The 20,794-nt window shown below is 40.6% G+C and overlaps 1 protein-coding gene across 1 annotated transcript in view; it reads right to left on the reverse strand.

Moving 5' to 3' along the window:
• LOC104082862 (N-terminal EF-hand calcium-binding protein 1-like) overlaps positions 1–18,833 on the reverse strand; it is a gene marked incomplete at its 3' end in the record, with an annotated part of 34,020 nt that extends 15,187 nt beyond the window's left edge. Inside the window, exons 1-3 of the mRNA XM_009586124.1 lie at positions 18,830–18,833; positions 17,234–17,342; positions 2,254–2,279 (exon numbers count right to left, since the gene is read on the reverse strand). Coding sequence (XP_009584419.1) covers positions 2,254–2,279; positions 17,234–17,342; positions 18,830–18,833 — 139 coding nt within the window. The remainder of the gene's footprint in view (positions 1–2,253; positions 2,280–17,233; positions 17,343–18,829) is intronic.
• Between the last annotated feature and the right edge of the window lie 1,961 nt (positions 18,834–20,794).

The following is a 20,794-nucleotide window of genomic DNA, read 5'->3' on the forward strand; positions in this document are numbered from 1 at the left end:
GGGATGATTTTCTTTTTAAATTTTGTATTATTTCCCTCAAAATAATCCCTGGAGTACTTAAAATACCAAAATCAGTGTTTCAAAATGTTTTCTTTCAATAAATGAGTTGCCAAATTGACAAAAATTTAAAATATCAGTTTGAGAGCTGAAAGAGACCTACTTTCAAAATACCTAAATTTTCTTTCTAAACTGGATTTTCAGTTTAATAGTGTACTTTACAGTTACTAGGAGGAAATGAAGTTTTCATGTGTAATGTACTAAATCTGATTATATTGATACAAAAATGAACAACACTGATAAAGCCCTTAGAGGAGATAAGATCAAGTCGGGGCTGTTGTGAGTCAAGGTCAGCTGAGTCCAGTTGTTTCTCTCTGAGAAGCGAAGAGACCATGAGTTGGCCAGATAAGCTTCTAGTCCCAGGTACTGTGATTATATTTTCAACAAATATGATGCATGCAAAATACTTTTAACAAAAATCGTGGAAATAATGTAAGTTGCAGGATGTCCTTGCGTAGCTGTTCAAAGCAAAGGACATTTTAACAGAAAGAGCTGACGTAGAATCAGGGGGCATAATTCAATCAGAGAGATTACAGCGAGAGGAGGAGGCATGACCCGAGTTCCCATTTGGTCAATGCGGCAAAATGCAACAGAGGGAGGCACAGGAAGGAAAAAGTGTGAAAAAGAAAGAAAGAAAATGATGTTAAAGCTAGAGACTGTGTTAGACAAGGCATTTAGACATCAGATCACCTGAAAGAGTATGAAAAGCAACATCTAAATGGCAGACAGGAAGAACAAGATTAGATAGGAGCTTTTTGAAATAATAAATAGCAATACTTTGAGGCTTTTAAGAGGTCAGTGTGAGCTTCTCAGGGGAGTCATGAAAGCATAATGTTTCAGGAGTGCTGCGACATAACCTGGTATAGCTGAGAGGCTGAATGAAATGATTTAGAATGAAAACATATTGTGAATTAGCATCCTTGGAAGTGAAGCTTCATTTCCAAGGAGAACTGAGATAACTCAGAAAAAGCTGTATAATCACTAGCTTGAACACGTGTTGAGTGAACTCAGTACCAGATTCACAGATGAGAAACACCCTAGTGGCAACCTATGAAAGATTTAAAAGGCAGCTGAAGCAGCCTGTATTTAATCAAAACAGACAGTAAACAGAGTCAGTGGCAGGCTGAAATCCTCCTCAGCCCTCTGGCCAGCCTAAGATGGCTGGTGGGGTCAGGTGCTGAGCAAATCTGTAAGCCTCCAGTGCAACATCAACAGCAGTAAATCTCTTGTGGAACGAAACCCCCTCTCTTCCTTGGCCAGTTTTATATAATTTTGGCCAGATTCTCACCAGCAGGAGTCATCACAGCCCAATTCACTTCAGCTGAGCCTCTTGTCATATATCTATCAGCCACAGACTGGGGTGCTTCTCAGTGGGTTCTTGGCCATGGGTAGAGTCATCTTGTGGGTGAGTAAATGAGCTGGTATTCAACTTGACAGGGTTTTCAGCTTTTATAGGTCTTCAACATTGTTGACCATTGAAAAATTTATCAGGCTACCATTTGCTGACATCTTTCCCTTAGAAATAGGCTGGTTTTGACAAGTATAACTGTTTTTTTGATATTTTGTAGGAGGATTTGCAGAAATTTTCTGTGAATTGCTTTCTGCTGCAAGAAGCATTCCTAAATCAGGTGCTTTAAGATCAGTTGGAGAGCAAGCAGAATTTTGGGGAAATGACTCACAGCCCAGAAATGTGTAACTAGGCCAAATTCTAGTCCTTGAAGGAGTGTTTTTGTGATGCAGGATGATAGAACTTGTCAAACTGCTGTTCTTACTGGCTCAAGTTGGAGGAAAATAATGAACTTTCCTCCAGTGGGGTACTAACATGACAATCTCTTTCAAAATTGCCAAAGCACTCACACCTCTGAAAGTGATGAACTAACTAGAAAAAATATCTCACATGAAAGGGAAATAAGATAAAAGGTATCTATCTATCTTTACATCAGAACAGAACTTGAAGTTCAGACAATGTGAAGTATTGATTAGGAAAAATATTTTCAAAGTAATTTCTGCAGGTAATGAATGACAGCCTGAAAGATTATAAGCCATCTGCATTCTCCCAGGAGATCTTTCAATGGAAATTATTTTCTGTTTGAGCTACACAGATTAAACAGAAAAAAAATCGTATCACATGGTATGTTCACTTGCACAAGGCTGCTGCAGGCACAGATTATCTCCTTGCCGAAAAAAGGAACTTACTGCAGAGTTCTTCTGTGTCAAGATTGCTGGAAAGATAAGAGGATAGAAGGTTAGTGAGCTTAGTAATGTTTCTTGTTGGATTGGTAGGTAGTAGGACTTGATATTGGCCTGACTGGGACATGAAGCCTCCCTGCCTGGGCTGTAGCAGGAGGTGTGCCTGGCCCTTGCTGGCCTTGCTCTGCTGCCTTAGGGAGGCTTGCCCTCAGCTGCAGGCTGTAGCTGGCTGCAGGAGCAGCCTCCCTTCCTGATAATGTTCCCACTGGCACCTTCCTACTCACTGGCAGCCCCCTTTGAAGTTCCTCACCTAGCCTTTGGGCATCATGGTGCAGAGTCACTGCCTCTCAGGCTTTACACACTTGGTCCCAGTACTGGTAGAAACCCATCTAAACACCAGAAATTGTTTTTTTTTTTTTCCCCCCACACCTTTCTGCCTGTGCTCCTTTTCTATGGCTGTCACGCTGGAGAGCGTGGCTCAGAGAGCTCGGCCCTCCATGCTAAATGAGGGGAAAACCCAACAGATTTCTCTGCTTCCAGTCTTCACCAGGCAGTAGTGCTCCACAGGAGAGACAGTACAGCAGGAGGATAAAACCAGACATAGCCCATCAGCACACATAGTTTCTAAGTCTTTTTGGCCACACAAAACTGTTTCACCAGTACTAACTTCAGCAAAATTAGAGATGTGAAAAGAATATCTGTATTGCCATATTCCCATATAAATACATAAGCATATGCAAGTATTCCATACAATTTAAACTGTTCATTTCAAGCAGATTTCATCTTGATCAACTCTTAAGCTATATTTTCTCTCTGAGGCTTTAACAGTCAAAAGATAAACCATTTGACCTACAGCTCAATTCTGAAAGTTAGTATATTGACTTTCTTCCAAGGAGGAGAAGAAACCGATTATTAAAGAAACTTAAAAGCATGAATGTCCTTTTTGAATCTTGCTGAGGGGTGAATATTGAACAGCTGATTGTACTTTGGATTTTTTCACTTATCTTTTTAATGGGCTTTTTATATTGACCTTTTAATAAAATGATGACACAGTATTATCTTAAAGTCACTTTCACCAATGCTAACTTCCATACATCTGGCTTTTATTTAATGAGAGAGAGAAACAGACAGAAATTGCATGATCCTGGGGTGTCACAAACTTGCATACTCAGGGCTATAAAAACTTCTGAACACTTTTAATTGATGATGCAAATGAGATTTTCCCACAGCTTTTATTAACTAAAGGTGACCTGATCTGCATTTGAATGGGCCAAGTTGGATGGCTGCAAATGGGTGTTGCATCTGATTTTTCTAATGACCTTGGTGGCAGGTATAATGAAATTTGTAGTAAGAATCAGTGCTGAAGCTGAGAAACTTAACTCTTAAGTCAACAGACGTTCAACCCTTGAATGCAAACTGAAAGCTGGAAAGTTGAGTTGAAAAGTAGTGACAGAATATGATGTTAAATGACAGGAGTTTGTTGTTATGATGCCTACTCTTTGTTCATTGTCCCTTCTTTTTTTGCCCCTTCACATCATCTGCCCTATTGCCTTCTCTTTGTAAAAGACATTCTGCATTTCTTAATGTACAGCTTGAAAACTGTTTAAAACAGTCTTTCACATTGTTAGCCAGTCAAATTCATGCTCTCTTTTCAAATTTCATGTTAAAATCCATTCTGGTCCTTGTTCTTCTGCAGTATCCTCAGCAGTGTGGTAGTGATATAGTAAGGGAGTGGCTCAGAGGCTTTCAGTGTTGCTTTCATCAGAACATTGCTGTTAGTCGTATTGACAGAAGCGATGCAGCTGCAAATGGACTATGAGTAAAAATGGAAAAGTTTTTGGGTGCTGAATTCATTTTCAGTTAGAATTGGGCACCTGAATAACGAGAAAATTATTGTCCAAAGTGATTTGTGCAGCAGCTTTCAGGAAGCCTGTGACAGAACATAGAAACGACATAAAGAGTGTGGATTTTAGTCTACATACTCATAGTATTTTCTTCTCTACTATAAATACCCTCTGAGGCTCCATTGTTCCCAGCATCCTATTTGACAGGGATGCTTTCTAGGCAGGGAAACTATAATTTTGTGTCACTGATTATTTCATCCTCTCAGAAATAATAACATGCTGCTTCAAAAAGTCGTGAACAAATGTAGAAATTCTTTTTCTGTATACAAACAATCTTTAGCTCGCTGGAGGATGCTACAGAAACAATTAAAGAAGTTTGGAATAACTTAATTGTATAGGAGTGAGGTGCACACCAGAGGGTTGTTTATGCAACTCAATACTCAGGTTTATAGTAGGCAACTGTTCATCACTTCAGTGGGTATGTACGCCAAGGATGCTTCTGCTTAGACCTATAATCTGGCAATGCTGAGCATGTTATTTGCAATATTTGCTGGATGACTCACATGCAGGCGCCAGCACTCCACTCCTGATAAGCACCCAAAACATAGGGTGCAGCCAAATGCATTCACGTCATGTCGCCATGATCATTTTTTAAACTTCTGCTCTCAATTTGCCTTCTGACTACTAAATGCAGTCCTTTTACACATCTGACTTTGTCTAAAATGTTCTCCACCTAATAACATGAGCTATTTTTAAAGGACTATTACTAATATGTCACTGAGCAGTCCTGATCACTGTAAAGTTGATCATACCTGTTGCTCAGTGACAGAAACACAAGCAAATTCACTTGAATGAACTGTGGCAGAAGTGCCTATTTGTGCTACCTCTGGAAGTGGCCCAAAATGTAGGATTGCAAAGCAGCTGTGATCATGCTCTTGTTCTGCCCACCACAGTCAGCTGTGGACTGGGGCCAGCCAGGAAGGAGGGAAGGTTAAAGCTATTCCACCCACCCACTGGTGCGAATCCACTGATCCACAGCCCCGTCCACTGACCTGACACATACCATTCTCTGGGACAAAAGGCACCTCTAGGCACAGGTACCAGCAGAAGATCTGCATATATTCCCTGGACCACAAGAAGAGGCAATGACATCTCTTCAGTACAGGAATTATATATGAAGTATGGACTCTGTATCAGAAATAGCGTGGCCAGCAGGAGGAGGGAGGTGATCGTGCCCCTGTACTCGGCCCTGGTGAGGCCACACCTCGAATCCTGTGTTCAGTTTTGGGCCCCTCACTACAAGAAGCACACTGAGGTGCTGGAGCGTGTCCAGAGAAGGGCAACGAAGCTGGTGAAGGGTCTAGAGAACAAGTCTTATGAGGAGAGGCTGAGGGAACTGGGACTGTTTAGCCTGGAGAAGAGGAGGCTGAGGGGAGACCTCATTGCGCTCTACAACTACCTGAAAGGAGGTTGTAGCGAGGTGGGGGTTGGTCTCTTCTGCCAAGTAACAAGCGATAAGACGAGAGGAAATGGCCTCAAGTTGTGCCAGGGGAGGTTTAGACTGGACATTAGGAAAAATTTCTTTACTGAAAGAGTGGTCAGGCCTTGGAAGAGGCTTTCCAGGGGAGAGGGGGGGGCACCATCCCCGGGAGTATTCAAAAGACGTGTAGATGAGGCGCTTAGGGACATGGTTTAGTGGGCATGGTGGTGTTGGGTTAACGGTTGGACCTGATGATCTTAGAGGTCTTTTCCAACCTTAATGATTCTATGATTCTCTGGCATCAACAGCAGTTATTTTGTTGAAGAATCCAATACTATATGAAAGACTTTATTAACTAACTAACTGAGGAAATTCATTGCCATGACTATCATAGCTGGAGAAGGATAACACTTTCTTCTTCAGATGTCTCTTCATTCTCAGATATGAGAAGGATTTATTTCAGAGGCTTGAACCAACTCTTTTTTAGGTCCCATTTGCATGTCTCTTTGCTAAATTTGGTTTTAGGGGGGAAAGTTTGAGGCTGGTATCTCCTATTGTTAAGTAGAAACATGTAATTTGTGACTGAAAAGAATTAATTGTTACTTAGACTGTGCAAGGGTAACTGAATAGTCATCCATGGACAATCTTAGCCAAAAAGCTGTAAGCTCTTTGCAACAAGAAAGCCTGCATACCATCCCACTTCAAGTCAGCGAGGTAAGTGCTCCAACACCACAGAGGGTGTTGTGCAAAGGAGTCTTATATGTGCACTTCCATTTTAAGGATATTCTGCTTCACAGCTCCTTTGCAACAGCGAAGACCTTTTCACTCAGGTTTGTTCAAGGTTTCTTATCAGTGGAGGCAAAACTGCCTTTTGCCATCAGTAGGATGAGGTGTTGGGACAAGCCCAGGCATTGGCTTCTTGCCACAGAAAAGGGAGAGGAGGAAGAAGAAGGGGCAAAAGTGGGACAGAGCTCCCGGGGCTGGTCCCTGGGGAGCCCTGAGGACGCCGCTGCTCTTCAACCCCAGGGCTAGCTGGATTATGCACCCTCTGGCCTTTCAAATGCAGCAGCCACCTTGGCTTTCAGGGCTCTGACGCAGGCAGTGGGGTCACGGCTGTTAATGTCCCAAACTGTGCCTCACTATATAATTCCCGAGCTTGCTTATGCTTAGCTCCAGGCCAAGTGATAACTTCAGAATCGTCACTTACTGCTCTGCGTGTGGCAGGACTAGAGGAGAGAATAAAGTTGTAGGTTTTTTTTTTTTTTTCTCCCTTGACTAACTCATCTGAAAAAAAAATAACCCAAACCCAAAACCCTAATCCTTTGCATTAGGCAATGATTCACAGGGATGCAATGACTACATAGCTGGCTAGCCACCTTAACCATCCCAGCTATTACAGTCTCTGTGTTGCTAAAAGAGTCTTAGTACTATTAAAAGTTGCGGTGCATGCTAAAATCTGTAGAGAACTGTACAAGGGCTGCAGAGCTATGATTTTTTAGCGGAGTCTGAATCACGCCAATCTAAACGAGGAGATGAGAGGCAACATCATGGTGGCTCTTTTGCCACAAGGAGCAAATTTCAGAGTTTTCACCCTGTAGAAGATGATAATGTTTCAACTTCTGTTTTTGTCCCAAAATTATTTTTTTTTTTAAAACTGAGATTAAATTCTTTATTGTTACACAAAACAAAATGTTTATTTTGGTTTATTAAACTCCTTGGAAATGCACATGTTAATAGAGATACCAAAACTGCTGTGGTTCTCTGGGAAACCCAGATTATGGAAGGGACTAGGTCCTCAAAATACACCTTAATTAATTAATTGCTTAATTACAATTAAGCAATGAGCTCACTGCTAGGAAGCCAATGTTATCTTCTGAAGAACTGAATTGAAATGAAACATTCTAGGTCAGCTCCATTTAGGTCAATGCAATTGAAATTACTCATTACCCTTTGATTTTCCTAGTGTGAGTGATTCTCATTTCTTCTGCAGAAAGCTGGATTTCCCATTAAAAATAACCATTCATATGGAAAATTTCCAAGCAACTTTATTTGCAGCTTGTCTGTCTGACCAGAGGATCTGTTAGCATCAGGACTGTGTAAATCAGTCTCAGTGAACTTGTTTTGTTTAGTCACGAAATACTAAACTGTATAATCTGCTCATTCTGACCAGTGTCTTGCCTTTTTCTCTGTATTTCATTTCCAAACCGATTTCTATAGCTATTGTCTTGAAAAGTCTGAGAGTTAAAGCCAATAGCTGCAATTACATCTCTTAAATAGTAGCAAACACACCTTTCTGATGTCCGTGCTGCACCATGTGCCTGAAATTCTTATTTAATCTGTATCTCATGCTGTTTTTAATAAATCTTTTTTCTCCCTCATTTTACTCAGAAGTTCATTAGTTTTTTTTCTGTCTACTTGTATTGAACCGTGATAAATCAGCAATAGCATGAGACTAAAATATGCCTTCCAATGGAAAAAAAGAAAACCATCCCAGGCACAGATAATTGCTATCCTTAGACTATTGTTAAACTACTGAGGATTTGTCATTATTATCTTTACAACCAGAGTCTTGAAGGAAGCACTGTGGTCCCATATAACATGCATTTCATCTTAGTTTCAGTGCACAGTACTGGGCTGCAGGCTAATGCAGTCGGATGGTTGCCACGATTGCAAGGATAATGCTAACCAACCTCTGCTCTCAGACATCAAATTGGCATCCTTTTGGAGTTTGCTATTTGGGCAGATGACCTCAGCATTTCTCTTTTGACCCAAGGGAGGAACTAGGGCTCTGCTAATGAAGACCTGGGCAGGTGGGAGGGAGGTGAATTCACTTTGGGGCTCAGTCCTAAATGTAGATGGCTGTATGTGCGCCGGGTGTCCAACCTCCCCTGCCAGGCAAAGGAGCCCCGATGTATTCAAAGGAGTTGGGTTTTTTTCAGTAGACCAGCTAGCAGGAGTGTGAGTAATTGGATATAATATAGGCATCTAGTGTTGTTTCAGATGCTGCAGCATTTCTCCCACCACCCATGTCCCAGCCGCTTCTCCTGTGTCATCCTGTCCACCTTGGGCTGATGTCTCAGGTGGGAGCATCTTAAATGCCTTATGCCTGGGCAACAGTGCTGAAGCCTATGTGAGCAGAATTACTTCTTAGGTGCCAGTGACTTCATTGACCATAAGGGAGCCTTAGACACCCTGCTGACACAAACACAAGCAAGTGTAAATGTGTGTCCATAGTGCCAAGTCCCGTCCCTACATGTGCAGTACATGCAGCATGACAGACTCTCCCAAATGCCCAGCATAAGCTCAGCGCTGCAGGTGGCTGAGGCTCTCAGGTCCTCACCAAACTCATCTCTGGCTTGTGCGAAGTTTATCTTTAACTTGTGCCCCACACGAAGGCTTAATGGTACCTCCCTACCTTTGGGAGGTTGCCTAAGCCCCAGGTCTGCCTCAATAGTTTTAGCATCCCTCCTACCTTGTAACTAAGGTCCTGGCTGAGGACTTAATTTTACCAATGAGAAAAACAAGTCTGATTCCCCACTGACTCATATGAGTCAGTAATCAGTGAAGCATTTATCGCACTATCTCTCCGGCAGTGCTGCAGACTGAATCCCCTTGAGATCCTCTGCATGTCTCTTCGTTTGTGACTTTGCCAAATCTTCTCATTATCTTCTGACACCTTTCCCCTGAGGATGCCATTATGCAAAAACAATTTCCATGAAAGTTACGAGTCGGGGGAGGAAAAGGAGAAGGATAAGAGTAAAAGGGAGGTTTACGTTTGCAATGACTGCTAAAACCTATTCACTAAACCATGAACCATGTCAAGGATTCTTGCTCTGCTGAAACACGGGCTTGTCAGAGTTGACATTAAAATTAATCAGGGGCAGATTTACCAAGGAAATGAGCTGTAAAAGCATTCACCCCATAAGCCACAAATTTCAAACTTTTCCTGCATACTTCTCTCCATGTATAAAAAGACCTTTGCTGCTCATACTTTTCTCTGCTTTCAGTACAATTGTTCAGGCAATAACACGTGTAAACAAAACAGCTATATTTCTGCAGAACTACCTCCTGTGAAGCTGAACTATGCTGCACTACTGTCTTGCACGCAAGCTGTTTAGCATTCAGTAAAGGCAGATGTGCAGTCCAGGTAATGCAATCTATTAATTGTGTAGAGCATGCTAATCCCACAAATTAGCGTTTTCTGAGTTGGGATAACTGAGAGCTTAAATAGCTTCTTCAGCAATATTACAATCCCCAGGCAGCTGCATTGAACATACGCACACATTGGATTTAGAAACCAGATGAGAGCTCATAAAAATGTTAGGATACAAACTAGGTAGTAGGAAAGATGCACACATTACTAAAGTTACTAAAATATCAAGTTTAAAATAAAAATATGACTTTTGTTCCTGATTAGATGCAAATATGGGAGGAAGAAGATCTTCATATTTGGATTTGGTGTATACATCATGATTTAGTGATTCAAAAGGGGCAAGAAATGAAATAGCAATGGAAATAACACCAAAAAATTCTTTGATATTTTTCAAGTGGGAACTTGACAAAGCCAGTCACATTCCATGATTCTTGTTCCTATTTAATCTGTAAAATACTCTTGTGCTCCAATCTGCTCCTTAAAATAGTCCTTAGGAGAGTATGTTAAGAAAAACAATGCTTAAGGTTGCCAGACAACTCCACTCTTCTCTCCTCAGCCTTAAACTTCTCTGATATTGCCTTTGTAAAAGTCTGCAATATCTGAAAACATAAAACATTTCTTGTAGTTAACATCACCAGCTCACTTCTATCTTCAGGTGGCTTTGAGCATCAGTCCCTGATAACCTTTGCCTTGAGCTGTCTGTATTGATTTACACTCATGCCATGATAGTGCAAATTGCCACACAACCAAAATGAGTGTTTCACGTTCACTTGATAGAGTTAATAACCGCTCCAAGGACAGCTCCAAGACAGCAGAGCATGTGGGTCTTCAGCTTCACAATTACTTCAGCTATGACCTGCAGATCATGTCCTCCATGAGCTGTGTGTTGTCACCCTCCTTGACAGCCCCGGAAAAGACTTCTGGTGCCTTTCCAGCACCTGCATTTGCCTCCAACACCATTCCCACTGCTCCCATCAGCCCTGCAGAGCCTCGCTGACCGCTGTGTAACTTGGAGCTGAGGCTGTGGGGGGAGAGAGGGGTGAGGAACCACCCTAGGTTTCCTACACCCTCACAAAACTCCTCTGAAAAGGTTAACTCAGCTTTCAAGTAGAGTGCACTGAGTTTTTCTGAGGTCTCAGGACAATCACTGACAAGCTCCCAACTGTGACATTACAGACGTCTAACACAGATGTCATGTCAAATATGTGTCAAATCAGGAGGCAAAGATAAGCTCTTCCTCTTGCTCCTTCCCTGCTCACAGCCATGCCCTCATGTTGGTCTAACTCGTACTGTGGTGGCTTGGCTCCTACTCAACATGCTGCGGCAATCTACCTTGGCCTCCTGATACCTTCAACACAGCTTAAGATGTTGCCCAGATGCTTCTGGTGTGCTTATTTCTGGGCTATCTGCAAAAAACTTAAACCATTATGAATGAGGGGAGAAGGATCATTGTACAACTCTAGGTTGAAGCTTAAGTCTTAAATAAATCACTGCTCTTGATTTCTTGCCTAAACTTCAATTTTTTTTTTAAGGGTCTTTAAATACAAGACACTGCTTTGCAGTATGCAAGTGCTAAGTGCATGCTGGGAAAGGAGAACCTGGAGACCTGGCTGTAACTGCCCAGACCTAATCACTGCTGCATCAACGCAAAGCCTTTTCTTACACTGACAGAGTGAAGGCATCTGAGTGGGGACCCTTTGTAACAGCTCCTTCATACTATCCAGTGGTATGTGATTGAACGGGGATTGCCCAAAGGTTTCATGAGATCCTGGGAAGCACAAATAGAAATGACTTTCAGCGGAAGTCAAATGCTTAATTGGCTTTCAGCTTCAATATGAAGTAATGACAATACTGGAAACTGCATTTAAGGAAGAATAGTTACCTCCTACCTCCCTAAAGCAGTCACCTTGTGCTAACTACACATCAGGAATGCTAGTTGTATGGCCTAATCAAAGCATTCTACTATCTCTTTATGTAGCTTTTGAAGCACAGTATTTCTGAATAATCAGAAGTTGTTTGTTTTACTGAAGAATGTTAAAATTAATTTAATGTATGAATTAATTCTTGGTATTATCTCCCTGCCTTCATTAACAAACAGGAGACTGGCATTTACCGGGTCACCACAGTGGCCCACTGGTCTGTGTCCTCTTGTTTCTTTGTGGTCATAGGAGGCTTTTAAAAAAAAACCAACTTATGTTAAGGCCTTGTGAACAGGTATGAGCTAGTCTGCCCATGTGGGGAATTTTTGTGTAACTATGTATATCTAGTAGTTGGCCTATAAACTAATTATTATATTGGCTTATGGTTCAGTGGATGGAAGACACCACCACAAATTTAATTGTTTACAATTTATCTTTTTGATCGCCAGTTCTTACAAATAAATTCTTGTATTAAAACACCTTCAAGAAAGGTAAAATATTGTAGCAGTACTAAAATTTGGGAAAAAATAACTTCCTTTTTGCATGGACACACTACTTCACCTAATTTGTTTGTCTAGATAGTGATAGCATTATTATTAATCTATGTTGTACCTAGTATTTATTAACTTATACTTTTGTTTCTGGCTGTATCAAAAGGAAAAAGGAATGGAAGTTAAAAAACACAGGCAATCAATTTGTACAGCATGTCTTTACTGGTATTTATTTAATATTTAAAATGTTATAAAAAGGTAATGTAAATTTTATGAAATCGAAAGAAAAAAAAATCACCGCATAATTGCAATGCTTACGAAATATTTCTGGGAGAGGGAACTACAGTCTGCATTTTGTAAATAGAGAAGTGAAGCAGAGAGAAGATAAATGATTTGCCCAGAGTTTGACAGAGTCTGTATTTTAACTGGGTAAGAGAGACAAAATAATCTGTGCAAATCTTCTCCTACTAGATACACAACTGAGTAGAATTTTTCACCCTCCCCTACTAAAAACCAGCCATAAACTATTTGGGAATTATAGGCACAAACCATGATTTTCGTTTCATTCCCTTGGGTAATGTGCAAGTGAAAACATCACAAAATAGGTGGTTTGGGGATTGTTTGATACGTACGTGATTCTTTTAATGCTTACATTACAAAACTTCCCAAGGTTCAATGAACATTTTGCTACTTTTCTTAGCCATCTGGTTAATTTGAGACATTTTACATAACCTGCCCTTTGCAGCAAATGCCAGTGGGTAAAGTTTTGCCTCCTTATTATAACTGCTTCATGTGATTTTTGCTGGAAAGCTATACTAACAAGGAATTTATATTGTGTTGTCCAAGCTGTCTTCCTTTGCTACATCCATCTGATATTTGGCATGCTCCATCTTGCTGCCTGCCTGATGACAGGGTTCTCAAAAGCTTTCAAAGGTGCTAAGGGAAAGCCTTTAAAATGTATTTGCCTCTGTTAAAAAGAAAGATCAAGCGGTGTAGAATACTTTTCAGCTGTAAAGTCAGGCACTAAGCCTTTTATCAGTTAAAGACTTCGTGAAAAAAACATACTCAGAAAGCTTCTTGTTGCTGTTTTAAATCTAAGCTTTAAGCATGTTTTCTTATTATCTATATCTAGATTCTACTCTACAACAAATGTTAACCAGCCAATAGAAAGCTCCCTTTGTTCTGGTTGGAAAAGGTAATTTAGTAGCTTTTCTCAGTCTTCCACCTCTTCAATTCCCTGAAATACATGAAAATATGATCCTTCACGGTACGTATTCTCTGTGACTTTTGTGCCCTGCTTTTTGCCAGGCTTTTCCTGGACAGTGAGAATGATTTTTCCTGGACAGTGAGTTTCATTACCTGTTCTCAGCTAATAACTGTAGCATTCGACAGTTGCACCTATTCTTCAGGTATGCCTATCTCCCAGGAGGAAAAACGTAATGTTATTCTCACTTTTTCTACATATTTTTCAGGTCCAGATATTCTCTGCTAAAGAGAAAAAGGTTTACAAATAATAAAAAATTTACAAATAAAAATATTTTACAAATTAAAAAAAGCTTTACAAATAAAAAGAAAGGAAAAATAGATGTAGAACGTCTATTTTTTTTCTTAGAAATCTTACATAGTCATCGAGGATATTTGCCCTTATCAGGATGCTCATGAGGAAGTCCAAAGCTGTATGAATGAGTCTTTGGCTCTAAAATGAGTCTTTGACTCTGGGTTAAAAATTTGCGTGAAGGCCCTTAATCTGCTAAGCAAATTCCCATGGTGTTCTAAGAAGCATGTGATTAATTTTGCTAGGATTAGGTAGACTGCATGCATTGTATTTGTTGAAGATCATATTTGTTTCTCAGTCTTTGCCACTGATTTTAAGAAACCTGAGGAAATTAAAATGTTACACTTATTTCTTCTGCACACAGTACCTATTTATTTAGCAGTATTTCTGCAACTTTCTGCTTTGAATTTATAGCATGTAAGTACTTTTGACAAATTAGGGAAATATGGGAAATTAGGGAAATAATGACAGCCTTCTCTTCTTTTCTTATGATAAGAGATAACCTGTTTATATTGCTGCTTCTTCTATGTTGTCTGTTAAGGAGAATGATACATCTGGGAAACCTGTTTCCTTGTCTTTGTTGCATCCTAGTACCAAAAGTCTTCAACACAGGATGGTTTACTGGATGCTTTAGGATGGCCTTGGGATTAGGAGTCCAGTTCCATACTTCCATTTTGTGCTGGCTTAAATCTAATAATTCTGGGGAGGTTATGCCTGATTTACAGAAACATAAGTGAGAGCGGAGCTAAAAAACAAATCCACAGAGTTATTTAGACATTTACTCCTAGGGGATATATTCCTCTGTTTATATGAATTAGGTGCCTCTGTTTATATGAATTAGGCATTTCATAGCTCCGTATAATCACACAGACAGTACTGCTCATGAACAGTACTTCATACATGTTTATAAAAAAGCAACCAAGCTCTTAAGACACCAAAGAAATGTGGTTCTGCATATAGACTGTATATTTAAATGGCTTGAAAGAAGCAACACTTCGAATAATTAATATCTGAATTCATTTAACTATTGATTTTTTACAAAAAAGATTTGTATATTGGCTAATGAAAACCTAGAAACTTTTTTAAAATTTTGATGTTTATCTTCCTGGAAGTTGTTCATAAAAGATCATAAACTGAGATACATGTTCCCTAGCATACACTTGTACAATATTGATCAGATTTCAGACTTCAGTTGATTTCTCTCTTCATACTTTCTGGAAAAGGTGAAGTGGTTTAGTAATTCCATCTAGACTGGAGGGAGGCAAAATTTCTAAGAAGAGAGAAGATATTCATTAGACTAGCTCATAATGGTGGAAAAAATGAACAAACTTCCAAGCACACAAGGCCTTCAGTGAGGCTTCTTCAGAAGAATGAGCTTTAAGATGGTTCCCGAAAAAGCCCTCGGCTGGACTTCCAGGCCTTCTGCTGCCAGGGTAGTTGACATGTCAATGGCCAGCATCACGCCTGGTCATTGACAGGCCACCAGGGTGACGGGCCTGGGCTCGGGTCAGCATTTGGGACTTGTGATACACAACTGTCATGGCAACTGGGTGTTTGCGGAGAAGGACTGGCAGAAGCTGAGAAAGAGGGGAACAAGGAGGGGTGCGATGCTGTGACACAGACACCCAAAGGAGAAAAAGCCATACGAGAGTCACCGTCAGGAAGACCTGGCCAAAGGCAAAGGCCTGTCTGGAGCTACCTGGGGTAATGTGCAAGTCCTAAAGTATTAAGGTGATTGCCAAATTCACATGTCTGAGGAACAAGGCTACTAATATTTCACTGTGAGTTAGTGTCTGGATGTTTACGAAGTAGATGAATTACGAAATTATAGCCTGTTGGTTTTGTTTCCCTGTGGAAGGTAAAAAACCCAAAGACACAGTGGAGTTTTGCATTGGATGAGATAAGGTCCTGTTACACTGCTCCTACCTTTTCTTACAGTAAACATAGGAAGCAGGGCTGTGATAGCATCTTAATACTTGTTGCTCCACTGTATGCAGCTGAGAAAAGCAATACTGACTTATTGTGTACTCGCTCCTCGTAACCAGAACCACAACCCACGCCACGATTACTACATGTCTTCATAGCCTCTTAGCAAAAGCAATAAACGGCCTCTTCTCAGTACCTTCTCTACCACAGGAATAGCCCGATTTAAAAACCACTAGCTTAGTAACACCCTCCTAATTAACAGTAAATGGGAGACTTGCTGTGAATAACTGCTGATGGCCAGAAAGCAAGTAAAAAGGAAATTCATTCTCTTCTTCAGTCATAAAATCATAGGATGGATGAGGTTGGAAGGGACCTCTAGAGGTCATCTTGTCCAACCCCCCTGCTCAAGCTGGGCCACCTACAGCCAGTTGACCCAGGATTGTTTCCAGATGGCTTTTGAATATCTCCAAGGATGGAGACTCCTCAACCTTTCTGGGCAAGCTGTGCCAGTGCTTGGTCACCCTCACAGAGAAAAAGTGTTTCCTGATGTTCAGAGGGTGTTTGGGTTTGTGCCCATTGCCTCTGGTCCTGCCACTGGGCACCACTGAAAAGAGCCTGGCTCCTTCCTCTTTGCACCCTCCCTTGAGGTATTTATATACATTGATGAGGTCCACTTGAACCTTCTCTTCTCCAGGCTAAACAGTCCCAGCTTTCCTCATATGTGAGGTGCGTGAGTCCCTTAATGATCTTTGTGGCCCTTCATTAGACTCTCTCCAGTATGTCACGCCTCTTTTTTACTGAAGAGCCCAGAACTGGACACAGCACTCCAGGTGTGGCCTTACTGGGGCTGAGTAGAGGGGAAGGATTACTCACCTCCCTTGACCTGCTGGCCATACTTTGTCTAATGCAGCCCAGAATACCATTTGCCTTCTTTGCTGCAAGGGCACATTGTTAGCTCATCTTCAACTTGGTGTCCACCCCATGTCCTTTTCTGCCAAGCTGCTTTCCAGCTGGGTAGCCCCCGGCATATAGTGGTGCATGGGATTGTTCCTCCCCAGGTGCAGGACTTTGCACCTCTCCTTGTTGAACTTCATGAAGTCAGCTCATTTCCCTGTGGCCTTGTTAAGCCCAACCGTAACGGGGATATCCAAACAGCCTAAGTGACAGCACCAACACAATTACCATACCAGCACCAACAGGATGGCTTTTTCTGCTCTTTACTGTATATGATTGCTTCATTTTTTTTTTTCCGTGCTCAACGTCTGGTCCAAGTATTCATCTCATGTAATGAATTAGCAAAGTGGGATCAAGAATTGAGGAACTCATATTTAAGCCTGAAGGAGGCCACAGCCCCTCTTCCTTACTATCATGGGTGAGGAACACAGAAGGCATCCAGTTTCCACCCTGTGTTCTCAGTACCCAAATCACATTTATTGGAACTTGCAGATATTTCTACAAGGTTTAGAAACACTTCACTTGTACAGTTTAGAATCATATGACACAGCCTAGCTTCCCTGATGCATCTTTCTTAGACTTGTTTTCTAAAATCAGCCTTATGTCTGTTTTCCGTTCTCAGGTACAGAGAGTAGCACTGTAATTGTAAGAAGGGGGTGCTTACTCAGTATTGTGTGTATCAATGGTGTGAAAAAGTTCATGCAGTTCTTCTCCACTCAGAATTCCGTCAGCAAAGTAAGCTTTGAATTCATCAAAGGACAGTTTTCCATCATCTGAAACAATGAAGAAAAGGAAAGTGCCTTAGTTTCATTTATGGTTTTGCTTGTTTACTTCATGCAGTAGAAGAGGAAACTATTAAAAACTTCAGATTAAACGTAGAAACTTTACATATTTGATCAAGACACATAAAGAACATGATGCTAAATGCATCTGCTGTTGTATCAGAGTTCTCAGTTTGCCTGGTAACTCTGTTACTCCTCCTTCTTATCTTTCAAGCAAAGGTAATCTGGTTTTGGTAAGTCTCTACTGACGAACACATCAATACAGTCCTGCCTTTGCCCTGATCCCATTCACTGTGGCTTCTCCCCGCCCTGCCCCACGCTTCCCCTACTTGCTCCCTGCCCGTGTCCTCGCCTCTGCATGGAAGATCAGTGACCTGAGACTGAGCGGGACAGAGAAAATCCAGGGAAATGCAAAAGCAAACATTTATTGAAGGAACATGTTAGTTCAATGAAAATTTCTTCAGCTATCTAGAGCTATCTATTTCCCTTTCCTTTTCCTCCTCTTTCTTTCCTCTGCTCCCTGCCTCCCACATGGGAGACTGAGACTCAAGTGCACAATTCAATAGCAGCAGGGATCTGACCCTGGCTCTCCTCTCTAGCTAAGGCCACTAATCAATACACTGCACTGGTTTGCAGCATTTTGATTCTCTCTTTCTTCATCAAATGCATCTTTCTCAAAAAGCTCCACGCTTGGTGTGTAATTAACAAAATAAATTAAAAAAAAGTTTGACTTTCATGGAATAGGAAGTCAGCTTTGTGTCCTCTTTCAGTGGAAGAAATTTCAGCTCATTTTCTTGGTCAGCATAGAAAATAATAAGTTTCTATTTGCTAGTGTGTAATTCATCTGGAGATTACACCAAAATATACAAATGAGAAAACTGGTTTGGACATATATCAGAGGTCAGTCAAATCCTCAGATGGGTTTTCAGATGGAGTTTGAATTGGCCATTTAATATACAGTGAAGTCCAACTATGAAGAAGTTGACTTTATTTTCTAAGTATCTGCTGTTCTCGTTTGTTTGGGACAAAACCAATCCTCACCACATGGGTCCTGATCATCATCAATAACAGGTTCATGTAGTTAGGAAGTGTCTGCAGGACTAATGGGACTCAGAGGGAGGGGAAGTACCATATGATAACAGAAGAACAGTAATGGGATGTACATTAATTCAAGAGGAGAAAGTCCTTATTACAATCTCTACTACTACATTATTTAGTGGAGTCTGTTCCATCTGTTTCTTAAGTTAGCTTTAATTATAGCAAGCCCTTGACTACTGAGGCAAAATCCTTGAGATGAGATGTGTTAAGCAGAGTAATTCATCTGGTGTTCTTGGGATGTTACCACTTCAGATTGAGGCTCTACACTCCTTTTGTCAGCTCAAACTCTGCACAACATCTATGCTTTATAAAGCGTATTCCAATAACTACTACAGCATTTCATTGAAGAAGGGATCGTACTTGCATCTCACCTCACTTACGCATGTCTGATAATCCCAGCGAAGTTGCTATACTGCAGATTTTCCATGGTTTTGGTTTTTTTTTTTTTATTAGTGATGTCAGAAATGGATAAAATGTGCCACAATTTGGACAGCCTGTCCCACCCACAGGGTGGCTGTGGCCGCAGGGACAGAAGTGGCAGACTTAGGCTATTGTCTGTTTTGGAAAGTAGGACTCTGGGGTGCACGGCAAGACTTTGTTAACTCTGGCCTCTAATCGTATCACAGTGACTACTTAAACAACATATGACAGTCAGCACAACTAATTTTTTCTTGAGTATATGATTCAAGGCTGAGGAGAAGGAATCAATTAAAGGAAGATATATGAGATAATTCTGCATGCTGAAATGATCTAGAGCCTGGATGGGGCTTTGAATGACATTGTATAGAAGGTGATGTGAGAAACCAACCAATGCTTGCTAGCAAGACATTAAAAAAAATGAAAGACAGAAGTTTGTAAATGGAAAGCTGACCCCACAGAAGTCCACGAGATTTCATCAGGGATCCCTCAGCAACAGCTGACATTTGCTTCTGTCCTGAAGAACAACCATCCTCTTCTCTTTGCTGTACAGGCATGACTTCAGAAGAAGTGCATGGGTCAGGATGAGGCAAATCCGTAACTTCATTAAAACAGTTCGGGCAATTTGTTCCTCATTGCCTAGTGTAGTGAGTTTTAAATGCAAGACTGATAATCAGCAAACAAAAGCCAAAGAAAGAAGATCTGCCTTTTGCTTTTATTTAGAAGAAGTTTGAATGGTTAAACGGTATTTAAGTAATAATTTATCTAAACTGATTGAGCCTTTGCATGAAGTATAAAGAATATTTTAAAAGCCTAACACTTAATAACTCTGTTTTGGGTAGCACTAAATTTAAGTTCACGTCTCTTTCTCTTCTGTCAGTAACATACTGAATCACTCGTAGGGCACAGAACAACTCTAGAGGATAAGACTAAGATGTCCTAAGCACCAGACTAATCTACAACATATTGTGGCCTAATTTTATAGTGGTGAAGAATCTATTATAAAGGCGGTATCTAAATCCTGTAACTACATGCTCTACTACAGCATACAGATTTGAAGAGTAGAGCTGAGGAGTTTCCTCACTCTTTTACTTGCTGTTATTTCACAATTTCTTTGACTTGAATATATGGCTTCAAATATGTAATCTTCAAGAGGTTTCAAAATTGTACAAATTAAATGTCTGCTTAACAAAAACATTTTGAAATTTTTAATATGAAAAGACAGATTGTAGCTGGAGATAATCATCATTACAATCAAAATCAAATGTCAAGATCTACAAGAGCTAAAACCCAAGATGGCACAATACTGTGTTGAAGGTAGGCAATTTTCTTTGACAGAGCTGCCATGATTACCTATTTGAGAATCTAAATACATCTGCCATTTGGCACTCATTACAGAGAAGGAATATCAAATACTAAGAGTGTTGAAACAAGCTTCTTTTCACAGCTATGCTTCCTTTGGCTCATATAGATACAATCGATTGTTTAATCAAACTGCCTCTGCAGCTTTAGCCTTTGCTGGGAAGGGTGGTTTGCATGCAAGTTATACACATACTCAAGAAACTAGTGTTTTTTGGCAACTTTCCCAAAACAAACATATTATGAGTTTACTCATAGAACAGTCTGGGTATGACACAAAACCTGAAACATCTGTCTGTTTATCTCTGTTCTTCAGGATCATTGGCTTTACATCAATTCATAAAATCAATGATCTGCCAACAGCCAGATTGGGCACTTCAGCTATTTTCTTTAAATTTTGTCATCCAAGAGCAGACATTGCCTTTTGCTTCATTGCTATTTATTCTCAGTAACATTTTGAATGTTATTGACACTGACTGACACATCACTGAGCTTATTGCTGGCAAAACCCAAGGAGGTTTGAACCTATTCGGTTACTTACAGACTTAGAATCATAGAATCATAGAATC

Source organism: Fulmarus glacialis, unplaced genomic scaffold (genome assembly GCF_000690835.1).
Source record: "Fulmarus glacialis isolate BGI_N327 unplaced genomic scaffold, ASM69083v1 scaffold27489, whole genome shotgun sequence".
In the NCBI taxonomy this organism is placed as follows: domain Eukaryota; kingdom Metazoa; phylum Chordata; class Aves; order Procellariiformes; family Procellariidae; genus Fulmarus; species Fulmarus glacialis.